Below are 12,250 nucleotides of genomic sequence, written 5' to 3'. Positions count from 1 at the left end.
TACTAATAACCTTTCTACAAATTGTACGGTTTTGTACAACAAAACCGGCAGGAGAAATGACTGGCTGTAATTGACAGCACCAGGTCTTCATGATTTGTGCTTAAATGGAAGCACAAATCATTCTTGAGCAGGTGATGGGCTATCGGATAGGCTATCCGTGGATTTATTTCGGGCCATTCTCATTGAAAAGTGAAAAGTTTTCAAATGCGTTTAATAAAGTAAGTGAGTTATAAAATGGGGCATTTTGGTAGACGTATTAGATTAGAATGTTTGTAAGGATGACCACTATTAATAAGCAACGTTAAATAGCTACCAGTTTAACTTACCACCTGATCTTCAGTGTAGAAATGTGGAGTGATATTTCTTAAAAAGGCGACACAAACGATTACTATCAATAAGCTTAACTTAGGGAACGTTAAAGAAAGTTAAGACATACTCGCTGCATCTCTAGTAACAACCTACATCCGCTTTGATTGGTGTCCCCTGGTAGAATTCTTTCAAATTGACCACAAGCCGATTAGGAAAGCTGATACCGGAACATTCTATATATTATAGTGAATATAACTTCATGTCAGCTATTTGTAATTCCCGCGACAATTACCCAGATCTTGTTGCTCTGAGATCCTTTTAAGTGAACGGGCTACAATCCTCGATCTCCTTTGAGTACACGTAACCCACTCACTTTTTTGGGTAATACAAAGGGTAACCCTTTTCACTGAATGTAGGAAGTGTCCCTTTTTAAAAATCCGGTCTTATACTGTAGGATTAAAGCTTGTCAAGCATAGCTCGAGGGTGACAGAATTCCAGCCGACTCCTCCACTTTGGAGATTTGCAGTCTCATGACACCCGCTCTCCCATTCCCCATGGTGTGAGTCACAGCTGTGACCCTATTACTGCTGGACAGTGGTACTATCGGTACATTCCCTGATTTTGCTTAAATGCGACATTTTAAAGCCGCTTTCATGATGAGTCCTGGCATGATGAAAGTTTCATCGTGCCAGCCAGGACTCACCGTCACCCTCATTCTTCAATTCTTCGACTCTGAAGCAAGCCCTTTCAAGAGAAAAAAATGCGACTTGCTTTCCTCCTGCTTGCCGTTTCACACTTTATCTGCGGGAACGCACTACCAACAAACGTGAAGAGCTCGCCAGTGGTGTCGCCTGGTCTAATCCAGTCGTTTGACAATGCGCAGAAACCCGTCGTCATGAGCAGAAAACTTTTGCGCACTGATGAACGTTTGAGCGAAGCCAATGAAGAGAGAACCAAACTGAGTGAGCTGTTCCGTCTCGACGACGATGAAGTGGCGGCGATCAAGGAGCTATCTTCGATGTTCTCGGCATTCCTGCAGAAGAAGAGCCAGGCATTTGATGTATACGATGAAATATTTCGTTCGGGATATCCGATTGATACAGCCGCAAGAATCAGCAACCTATATACCAAGTATCTTAAAGACCCTCAAGCTTTTCGTGGCCCATAATAACCTTTAACCAAAGGGGGTAGGAGAACCGTGGGAAGTATTAATTCATGCAACGGTCGGAGTCAAAGTTAGCATGTCGTTTTGAAATGGCAAAAAATGTATGGTCAATCCAAATCTGTCCAAACTTGGGCAGATTGTCCAAAAAATAACCGATTTAGAGGAGCTAGGTAAAGATTAAACAGCTCGAGGTGCGTGAAACATGTACACAAAGCGCTTTTCCAACTAAGGCGAGGTCGCGTTTTACAGCCGGAGCAAACCCGCACAGGGAGTTCGCGAAGCAGGGCCGCCCGGTATTTATGAGGCGGGCCCAGCTCCGGGAGAACCGCGCATTTTACATCCAATCTTTATACTGTTTCGCAGATCCACCATATGAAAAGGCATATAAGCACGCCTATGCATCATCATTACCCATACATCATATAATATTTTTAATTGCAATAGTACTATTTTCGATTTAAAATAGTAATATTATCTCTATATTTCAGAAGTTATGATTATAATTTAAAAATAAATCGGAGTTTTGGTGCCTTTGTTATGCTGTAAGGAAAATGTAGTAAAACGTCGTTTTCAATTTTTGTGAAATCCTATTGCACCAAGCCCAACGTGCAGTTCAAATTACACTGGACATGTTTCTTACCTTTTTGATATAAATTAACAGTTTAGTAGCCTCGATTGGGTGCTTAACTAAATCTGCGGCACCTAGTAGCCCAATTGACAAACATGATGTAGCGTTATAAAGAGGAGTAACAGCTGTTTTTGGCAAGTAAATTACAACACTCGATTCTTGAGAGATTTTAAACAAATATATTCCAACAGTGAAACGTTTGTATAAAGGTCTGTGATTTTGCAAAAACTGGTGTTCTTGCCAGTTATTAATAGTAGCCACCTTGACTTAATCAAACTACACTTTTGCTCACGAGAAAAGGGCGGTACGGGTGACAGGCATGTTGGGAAACAGATACCCTTCAACATCACACAGACTAAAGTGTATGACAGAAATTGATACTGGGATAGAAGCCACTTTAGTGCTGTAGGGAACAGCCCAACAAGGTGGTTCGGTGACATCGCCCTCACTGGTACAGTATATTAATACAAATACCGAAACCATCATTAGTACCTCAAAACGGTAGGATGGTCGTTACTAGTAAATCGATACAAGTACCAAGTCATCAGTACCGAGTGGAATATCTAACAGAACACATATATTATAAATTTTAAAAGGAAAAGAGGGTTGATATTATCTTACAAAAAATGAGTTTAAAATTTGTTTTGCCACGGAAATTTTTGAAAGGTAACAACTTACTAAAATACTAGGCATTAACGCAGTGGGTTGGCCCACCGCGTTAATGCCTAGTAGCCTTACTCGTAAATCGAAATAGATGCCGTCGCATTAACCTGCCTCTTTTAATTCACTGCCGGTGTTTCGCACAAGTACCGGGTACAATGAAAGAGTGGTGTGAATGACAAGATGGATGCAAATTTGAATAGTTTGATGACTGCAAAGACGGAGAACCCCGTCATATCCTGAAGTCGGCTGGTTCTGTAGGTTTCTAAACTAATTTCAAACTCAGATTTAATTCAGTCATTTACAGGCTGTTGTCAAAACTCACTGGCTTTGATCGTTTGTTTTGTTTCCAGTAAGCTACATTGGTGCCGCTAGGATTACCAACGACAAAATACTGTCGTAGCCATTCGAGTCTTCAATTGTTTCCTACGGGTGAATCATACTAAAACTATCGGCAGCACGTATGCTGCGATAGTCGGAGGGCATCGAGCTTTAAACCCTTTCATATTTTTTGGCAACATTTTTTAAAGGGTAAGAATTAACCCAAGGGGGGGGGCAAAATGCCCTCTTTGACAAATTTATCATTACGGGGTGTGAAAACGGCGTGCCAAACAGGGCATTCTGCCCCATTTCGTATATTTTGACCAATCATATTCACATTAGTGGCATTTAACTTGGCCAAAAAATTATAAATCAAGCGACGTCAAATATTTTCGTAAAATTTTCACATTCCTACAAAATTAACGAGCAGCGTGGGGCGCACAAGTTTTGGCGCGAACGAGCATTGGTGCCAGTGCTTAGGGCGCACAGATGGGCTGTGTTGTGCGATGTTCGAGGGCCAACATGGTATCCTATACTGACATGGAGATCTGTTATGTTTTAGTAGTACGGGAGCGTCTTGGCGTCCTTAGTGCAGCGGGGCTGCCGTAGCTTTAGCGTCAGAGGAAGACGTTCGACTCAAAGAGTCACTAATACTAAGCTCCTTGTCCAAAGGAACTTACAGCCCAAGACCAGGGCTCAAAGTTAACACCTTAACTTTTATGCTTCAAAACCAGAAGTGTTTTATTTACTATTATTGCGGCCAAGCCGCCTAGGGGTAAATGTATCTGTTTAACTATCTAGCATAGTTAAACCTAATCAAATGCATAACGTGTGGCTTTCGGCCAACGTACTGAGAGACCTTGTTAACTCTCCAACTTATGTACTGAGAGTTTGTTAGCTCTCCGGGTACTTCGTACCCCTGTGTGTTCCACACCATGTAACCCCGTTACGCTCTCCCCCACTAAGATGAGAACATTCCGTTCTCGAAACTCTCCTCAGCGAGGTCACGTCTTGTTAAGACGGCGGAGGTTACTACACATCACACCAGCGTTGTACAGCTCCGTGAGCTCACAAACGCCTACGCATCGTTGATGCCCAACTTCTCGTCGTCGGCCCACGGCCCAATGCTCCAAGCGCAGCGCGCATCTTGCTCTCAAGCGGTCTCAGACCTACGCTCGCGCTCCGCGCCTACTCCAAGAGCTGCAAACCGCTTAGAGCAATGCTCTTGACTCATTCGAGTCGTCGACAGCAGTTCAGCGGTTGAACACTCGCTTCACAAGCGACAGGTCGGTGGTTCGAACCCACTAGGGCACAGCCCTCTCGTTCCATGAACGATTGTTCACGCTTGGACAAGCTTAAAGGCAACACCCTTTTAGCTCAATGGTTGAGCGTTGGCTTTGAGAGCCAAAGGTCGGTGGTTCGAACCCACCAGGGCACAGCCCTGTCGTTCCATGAACGATTGTCCACGCTTGGACAAGCTTAAGAGCAATCCGCTTTTAGCTCAGTGGTCGAGCGTTGGCTTTGGAAGCCACAGGTCGGTGGTTCGAACCCACCAGGGCACAGCCCTCTCGTTCCATGAACTGTTGTCCTTGAATGGACCAGCTTAAGGGCAACGACCTTTGAGCTCAGTGGTCGAGCGCTGGCTTTGGAAGCCACAGGGCGGTGGTTCAAATCCACCCGGGCGCAGCCCTCTCATACCATGAGTAGTCCGTTCTCGGACTGACGTACGGGCATCGCCCTTATAGCTCAATGGTAGAGCTTCGGCCTGTCAAGCCAAAGGCCAGTGGCTCGATCCCCGTCCGGGACACCACTTTCGCTGTTACAGCGCATCCACATTTGGATCATGCTCATCGAGCAAGTTGTTTCAAAACAACTATGCGTCTATCGAGACGCTTGTGCCTGAACCTTGTTCAGCACAGCACGAAGCACCTGCTTCCTTCGGGGCCATGTCCCTAACACTACGAGGTCTCTCCACCTCCTGCTCCCGCTGCGAGCACCGCTCATACGTACGAGCTGGCTGCTGCAGCCACTGGTCAGAGCCTGAGCTCAGCTACTGAATTGATCGCTCCCCACTCTAGTGGGAGGCGCCCAGCGCCTGGCGACGCTGTCGCACGCCATGGTGGCGCTTCGGCACATGATGTGCCCGGTCGTAAGCGTCAACGACGTCAGGGCAATCTTGCCGGAGAATAACCTCAAACTCCCATGAGTTCTGTGAGTGAGGGTAACCCCTCCACTTCACTAAGTACTGGGTACGACCCTGGCGTCTACGCCACGCCACAAGGCGTTCCACGTAAAAGTGGAGCTCACCATGCTCATCGAGCAGAGCAGGAGGAGGCCTTGCCTCAGCTGGGCTCTCGCGGAGAGAGTCAGCACTTGCCGGAACGGCGTCTGCGTCCATACGACGCCGGCGTCCACGACGCGAACGCTCACGTTCACCGCCCATCGGTCGATCTCGAAGAGATGATCCACCTTGTGGATAGGTTAGAGCCACCACTGCTGACTCACAACCAGGTCTCGGACCTTGAGCGTCCAGTCGCTCGGCTGAACGTTCAGCTTGCCTTGCTCCTGCATCTCGAGCACTTCGCTCCGCGACCTGTGGCTCTGCCACATGCTGTTGATCAGCCATCTGTGGATCCATCACTTGCTGTCGTTCAGCCTCCCGTGGCTCTACCACCTGCTGCCCTGCAGCTGTCCGTGGCCCAGCCACCGTTGGTGCCAACGCCTCCGCGCTCACCTGAGCAGGGTCTTGGTATGGCTTAAGCAAGCCGACATAGAAGACCGGATGCGTGCGCATCTTCTTCGGAAGGTTGAGCGTATACGCTAGGCCATTCCTGGCCACGACCTTGAACGGTCCTATGAACCGAGGTCTTAACTTCGTCTTGAAGACTGCAGACACTGCATGAGTAGGTAGGTTTTTAGCGTTTAATAAAACTTGGTCACCGACCTCAAACCTCTCAACATTGCTCCTGCCCTTGGCATCTGCATGTTCCTTCTGCGTGTCTTGGCTTTCAGCCATAGCGTCGCGTACTTGACGCATTACGCTCAGTCTCAAAGAGACAAAGTCATCGACTTGCTTGCGAACCGCAACAGGGCTGACATCAGCTAGCCGCTCGGCTATCCCTCCCCCACCAAGCCCTGAGCCACTGCGTGGCGGCGTCAGTGGGACGCGAGGGCTAACCAAGCCGTTCACATAGAACGGAGTGTAGCCTGTCGAGGCGTGCACTGCATTAGTTAATGCGAACTCAACGAGTGGGAGCATCTGGCTCCAGCGTTTTGGCGCCTCAGCGCATACGCTTCGGAGGGTATCCTCCACAACGCGATTCACGCGTTCGGTTTGACCATCGGTCTGCGGATGGTCCGCTGTGGACATGTCCAAACGAGTGCCGAGCACTCTGAAGAGAAACGTCCAGAAATTCGCGGTGAAGCGCGGATCTCGATCCGAGACAATTGCCTCAGGTAAGCCATGTTGGCGAAAGACTCGGTCTAAAAACAGCAAAGCTGTACCTTCACCATCAATGGTGTCCGGCACTGCCGCTAAATGAGCCATCTTGCTCAATCGGTCTACAAAGACCACTATACCTGTGTTTCCCGCCTTATCCTTGGGAAGGCCAAACCCAAAGTCCATACTCATGGACTGCCAGCATCCCTTGGGGTCAGGCAAACTCGCCAATGGCGCTGCCGTGCTCGGCGCGGACTTTGTCCGTTGACACGTCTCACACGTGCGTACATAGGTGCCGACCCACTTATACATCTTGGGTCACCAGTACATCGAGCTCACCGAGCCATAGGTCTTCTTTCGACCTAAGTGCCCGCCCACGGGCGTATCATGAACCTCATAGAGGATTCGATACTTTAGATCCTCATCATGAGGAACGACTACACGAGGGTTATCCTCAGCGTCGGTGCTGTAGTACAGCAGGCCGCCATCGAGTGAGTATCGATGCAGCCTCGCGCGTAAGCGCCCAGACAATTCCTTGTCAGAGTCTTTAAACTCTTCGCTCCCAAGAGCCCGTAGCAGCGCTACGCACATGTCGTCTTGTGCATACGCTCCGCGTATCAAGTCAGGCACCGACGACGTCACTGTCGTGACATGAGCTAACTCGTAGTCCGGCCTGCGCGAGAGCGCATCGGCCACTACATTAAGCCGCCCCGGCTTGTACTTCACCTCGAAGTTATACTCGGCAAAGAAGGGAAGCCATGTTGCCATTCTCTGAGAGAGATGAGGCGACTGTGTCGCACTGCGTAACGACGCATGATCAGAAAAGATCACAAAAGGCTTAGACCCTAGCAGGTGTACCCTGAATTTGACTAGAGCATACTTCATTGCAAGTAGCTCTTTGTCATGAACTGGATAGTTCTTCTCTGCAGCTTTGAGCTGGCGAGACTTAAACGCGATCACGCGTTCACGCCCTTCGGCGTCTGCTTGTAGTAAAGCACAACCGATTGCAAAATCGGAGGCGTCACAGACGACGCTAAACGGACTATCCGGGTCCGGTAGCGCAAGGATCGGAGCCTGGAGAAGGCTCTTCTTCACAGCCTCAAAGGCTCCGTCGTGCTCGACGTTCCAGCACCATGGTGCGTCCTTCTTAAGGAGATCTGATAATGGCCGAGCCATCTCCGCGTAGTTCGCACTGTACTTGTGCAAGTAATTGGCTAAGCCTAGCCACTTGCGTAAGTCTTTTTGGTTCTTGGGAACCGGCCAGTCCACGATGGCCTTGACTTTGGCAGGATCTGCCCGTAAGCCACGCTTCCCAATGAAGCACCCGAGGAAAGGTATCTCCTCCGCGCCAAAGACGCACTTGTCCAAGTTGGCATACAACTTATTAGTGCGCATGCACTCGAGCACCGCTCGCAAGTGGTCAATGTGGTTATCCACGTCTGACTTTCCGTGCTCGGCACGACTATGGACGAATATATCGTCAAAGTACGTTTGAGCGTACACCCGGTGGGGCCTAAACAACTGCGTCACAAGACGATTGAACGTTGCTGGTGCGTTCGACAGCCCCTGGGGCATCACCAGCCACTCCCAGAGCATACCGCTCGGAGTACTCACCGCTGTCAGCGGAATGTCGCTCGCTCTCATGAGCAATTGGTAGTAGCCATCGACCAAGTCGAGCGCGCTGTACAACGTACAGCCTACCATGTTGTTCTGCAGAACATCCTTGCGTGGAATCGGCGTTTGCGCCGGGATAGTGGCCGCATTTAGCTTGTTAAAAGCATGAACAATGCGCCACTTGCCGTTCGGCTTTCTAACACAGAACGTGGGTGTCGAGTGCGGAGACTTACTCTCACGCACCATCCCTGCCTCGTGCTTCGCACGGAAGAATGCGTCAATGACGTCACACTGCTCTCTCGGCAAAGGCCATTGCCTTGTTACGCAGTATTTGGTTCCAGGAACCAGGTCAATCTCATGACACACGCCTCGATCCGGAGGCAGGCCCGTCGGTGGGTCTTTTGAGACAACGTCTCCATACTCCTACACCACCGGGTAGAAGGGATCCGAAGGATCTTTGATGATCGCCGATCTACTTCTTGCGCTCAGCGCCTTCTTAATGTCCTCTAGGACCGCGTCGTCCACGACGGATGAGGAGTTCAACTCCTCCTCAGGTCCCAGCAAGACCACCTCGGCTAACTCGCCTGCCTTTAAGGCTTCGCCGAACTCGGCAATGGACATCTCGTCCAGCTCTAGCAGAGCATCTGCAGCGGGCAGAGTGTCAAGGCTGATATCGCCTTCTACCTCCCCCGTCACTCCGTTCACGAGTGTATACAGATGTTCACAGCAATCACGTGGAGCATCACCGCTCGTCACGTTGGACACATCGTCCGACGTCGAAGACGTCACAGACGCCCTGCGTCTTCTTCTCCTCTCCCTCCGCGACCGAGCCCGGCCGGATGAGGGCGGTGTGGCGACATCTCCGTCACCACCACCGGGTGCAGCAGCACCATCACTCCTCGAAGAGGATACAGTGTCTCGCAAGACACTTGGCTGAAAGCCAAGAGGTTCTTGACCTTCACACAGTGAACTAGGTGTCACTTCACCTGCATTTCCTGGGCCACGCCCATGATACCTCGACTCGCAGTCGACCGCGACCCTCGAATCACGCAGCGGTAGGTCATCGACCAGATTCATACCACTCAGTGGATTACGCGCCACTCCGCGCTCGTCCTCACCAGGACCCAGCAGTTGGTCATTGACCTGACCTGCACCGCTCCGCGGATAACGTGCCGCACCACGTACGCCCTCAGGGCAAACAGCAACCTCGTTGCTAACAATTTCGGACATACCAATGTCCAGCACTACGGCCGCCTCGGCCTCGTGCTCGCGCCAAAAGCGCTTCTGCTTCCTAGCAGAGGTGGGTTCATGACTCACCAAAGCTCCACTAGGAGCAGGGTGCGACGCACCCAGCGTTTTCGACTTCCAGTCGATCCATGGCTCATGCCGTTCCAGCCATACCATGCCAAGGATGAGGTCATACCTCGCATCCAGGTCTAAGACCAAACAGCGTTCCACGCTATCGAAGTTCTCAAACTTCACTCCAAGGTCGACAGAGACCTTCGACACAGTTACCAGTGTCCCCGTCGCGAGACGGACAGAGATCGTTTCTCTCGTTGGCACTTCCAGTGCCTCAGCATACAGCTAACTCCCTTCCAGGGTGGAGCGACGGGCGTAGTTGCCCGAGGCTCCCGAGTCAATCAAGACTCTCCATGGCTTTGCAAAGCCCTTCACGTTCGCTTGAACGACCAGCAAGCCCGGCTTGCACACACTCTTCTCGTAAGAGAGCTCAGCTCTCTTCGGGGCTGAGCACCGTTGCCCTCTACCTCTTCGAGGCACAACAGAACTCAGTTCTTCCCCAGTAGGCCGCCCCGCGCCTACTGGGAGTTGCCGTTTCCCGGCGATGACCCGGAGGGTAGGCTCGCCGGAGCCTCGCGCTTCTTGCGCAGAGGGCAATAGGCCCTCAAGTGCTTAGTGCTATTGCACACAAAGCATCGGCGGATGCCGGCGCGCTGCTCCGCAGCAAGAAGCTCCGCTTCTTCATCTTCAGCATAGCTGAGGTCCATCGGCTCTGGACCGCTCGAAGAGCTTGCGCTACCAGCGCTCCAACCAGGTCGCGCCGACCTGAAGTTGTGCTCGGCATTCAATGCCACATCCACCGCCTCTTCAAAAGAGTTAGGGTGTACACGGAACACTTCCGTTCGAGCTGCGCTCACACGAAGTCCCTCCATGAACACGGTCACGCTGACCAGTTCCGGAAGAGGGTCCGCCGCCATTTCGGCGATAAGAGTTCTCAACTCTTGGACATAGTCCAATAAATCCTTCTTACCCTGGCGGGTAGCAAGGAACTTTGACCGGATACGGTACGCCTGATTAGGCGGCGCGAACACGCGCGAAAGCTGTTGCTTCAGCTGATCCCAAGTGGGAAATGCAGCGTCAACAGACGTGCCGCACGTTAGTGCCCATTCGCGAGCGCGACCTTTAAGCCTGGAGATAGCCAGCGCCACGCGCTGATGCTCAGACTGGAGCAGGGCCGATCCCATGGCCATCTCGACCTCACGGGTCCAGAGAAGGAGATTCTCTCCATCCTTCCCCTCGAAGGTTTTTACGCTCACCATGAGCGGTTTCAGTCTCATAGACTCTTCACGCGTCATCGACGCCGCCGCCGTTGCGGCGCTCATCTTCTCTTGGACATGCTCCAAGAGCGCGTTCTCGTAGCGAGAGAACGATTCCAGCCTGGCAGTGTCCGCCTCTGGACCTTGCGATGCAAGATGAGCCACGCCCTCCGGGCCAAGCAAGGACATAAGCTTAGTAAGCGCGTCCTGCTGCGCCGGGGGCAAATTCGCGAACACGGGGTGTTCCATCCTCGCAGAGGATATAGGCAACCGACTCAGGAGCGGGATTGACTACAAGTGCTACCAAGTGCAGCGGGGCTGCCGTAGCTTTAGCGTCAGAGGAAGACGTTCGACTCAAAGAGTCACTAATACTAAGTTCCTTGTCCAAAGGAACTTACAGCCCAAGACCAGGGCTCAAAGTTAACACCTTAACTTTTATGCTTCAAAACCAGAAGTGTTTTATTTACTATTATTCCGGCCAAGCCGCCTAGGGGTAAATGTATCTGTTTAATTATCTAGCATAGTTAAACCTAATCAAATGCATAACGTGTGGCTTTCGGCCAACGTACTGAGAGACCTTGTTAACTCTCCAACTTATGTACTGAGAGTTTGTTAGCTCTCCGGGTACTTCTTACCCCTGTGTGTTCCACACCATGTAACCCCGTTACACTTAGGACGCACAGGTGAGCTGGTATGTGCGATGTGCCGGGCCCATATGCTATTATGTACTGCCATAGAGATCTGTGTTGTGATTTTTTAGTGCGAGGGCGTCTTGGTGTCCTAAGGACGCGCAGGTGAGTTGTTCTGTGCGACGTGCCGGGATCTAATAGTAATAATACGGTGCTCTGTGTTGTGGCGTGGTTGTTTAGTAGTGCGAGAGCGTCTTGGTGTCCTTAGGACGCGCAGGTGAGTTGTTTTGAGCGACGTGCCGGGATCTAATAGTACTAATGCAGTGCTCTGTGTTGTGGCGTGGTTATTTAGTAGTGCGACAGCGTCTTGGTGTCCTTAGGACGCTCAGGTGAGTTGTTTTGATCGACGTGCCGGGATCTAATAGTACTAATGCTGTGCTCTGTGCTGTGGCGTAATTTTTTGCACTTTGATAGATGGAGAGTGTGAGAACATATGCAATATTCTTACCATTAGCACCAAGTGCCATACAAGCACCGTATCCTCGAGCGCCAAGCCAGTTTTTCCGTCAGCCCTTCTGTGCGATCACTTGTATGCAAGGGTGTTGGCGCTTAATTGTGCTTAGGTACGATATTTATATTGAGCACTAATTCTTGCAAGCAGTAATTGTATTCGAGGTGCCTTCGTGCTTCTAAGTGGTATGCATTTTGCTAATTTAGCTACTATACGGTTAAAATCTAGCGCTATGACGAAGTCGACCTGGATGAAATGCTACTTGCAGCCTAATTGCGTGACAGCTCGCTCAGTATCGATGCGGAAACACTTGTCGGCAACGCTTTGGTGAGAATTTTGTTACGATCTCGTGTTGATGCATGCTAAAATGTTCGTTTTTGCTAGATTTTCATGCAAAGCCTGCCACGGTGCGGATAGGA

General features: G+C 50.6%; 1 protein-coding gene and 1 non-coding gene across 2 annotated transcripts; both read left to right on the top strand.

The window, feature by feature from the left end:
• Nucleotides 1-1,069: 1,069 nt before the first annotated feature.
• Nucleotides 1,070-1,477, top strand: PITG_02860 (secreted RxLR effector peptide protein, putative; the record flags this gene model as incomplete). Its single annotated transcript, XM_002907697.1, has 1 exon — nt 1,070-1,477. The coding sequence occupies one exon, from the start codon at nt 1,070-1,072 to the stop codon at nt 1,475-1,477; it is 408 nt and encodes a 135-aa protein (XP_002907743.1).
• A 2,854-nt stretch (nt 1,478-4,331) lies between these two features.
• PITG_25681 lies at nt 4,332-4,395 on the top strand. Its single transcript has one exon. It is a non-coding gene; the product is annotated as a tRNA-Val (tRNA).
• The last annotated feature ends 7,855 nt before the right edge of the window (nt 4,396-12,250 follow it).

The sequence above is a fragment of the Phytophthora infestans genome, genomic scaffold, assembly GCF_000142945.1.
Source record: "Phytophthora infestans T30-4 supercont1.3 genomic scaffold, whole genome shotgun sequence".
In the NCBI taxonomy this organism is placed as follows: domain Eukaryota; phylum Oomycota; class Peronosporomycetes; order Peronosporales; family Peronosporaceae; genus Phytophthora; species Phytophthora infestans.
The sequence above is the reverse complement of the archived record's forward strand: the minus strand, read 5'-3'. Positions and strand labels throughout refer to the sequence as shown.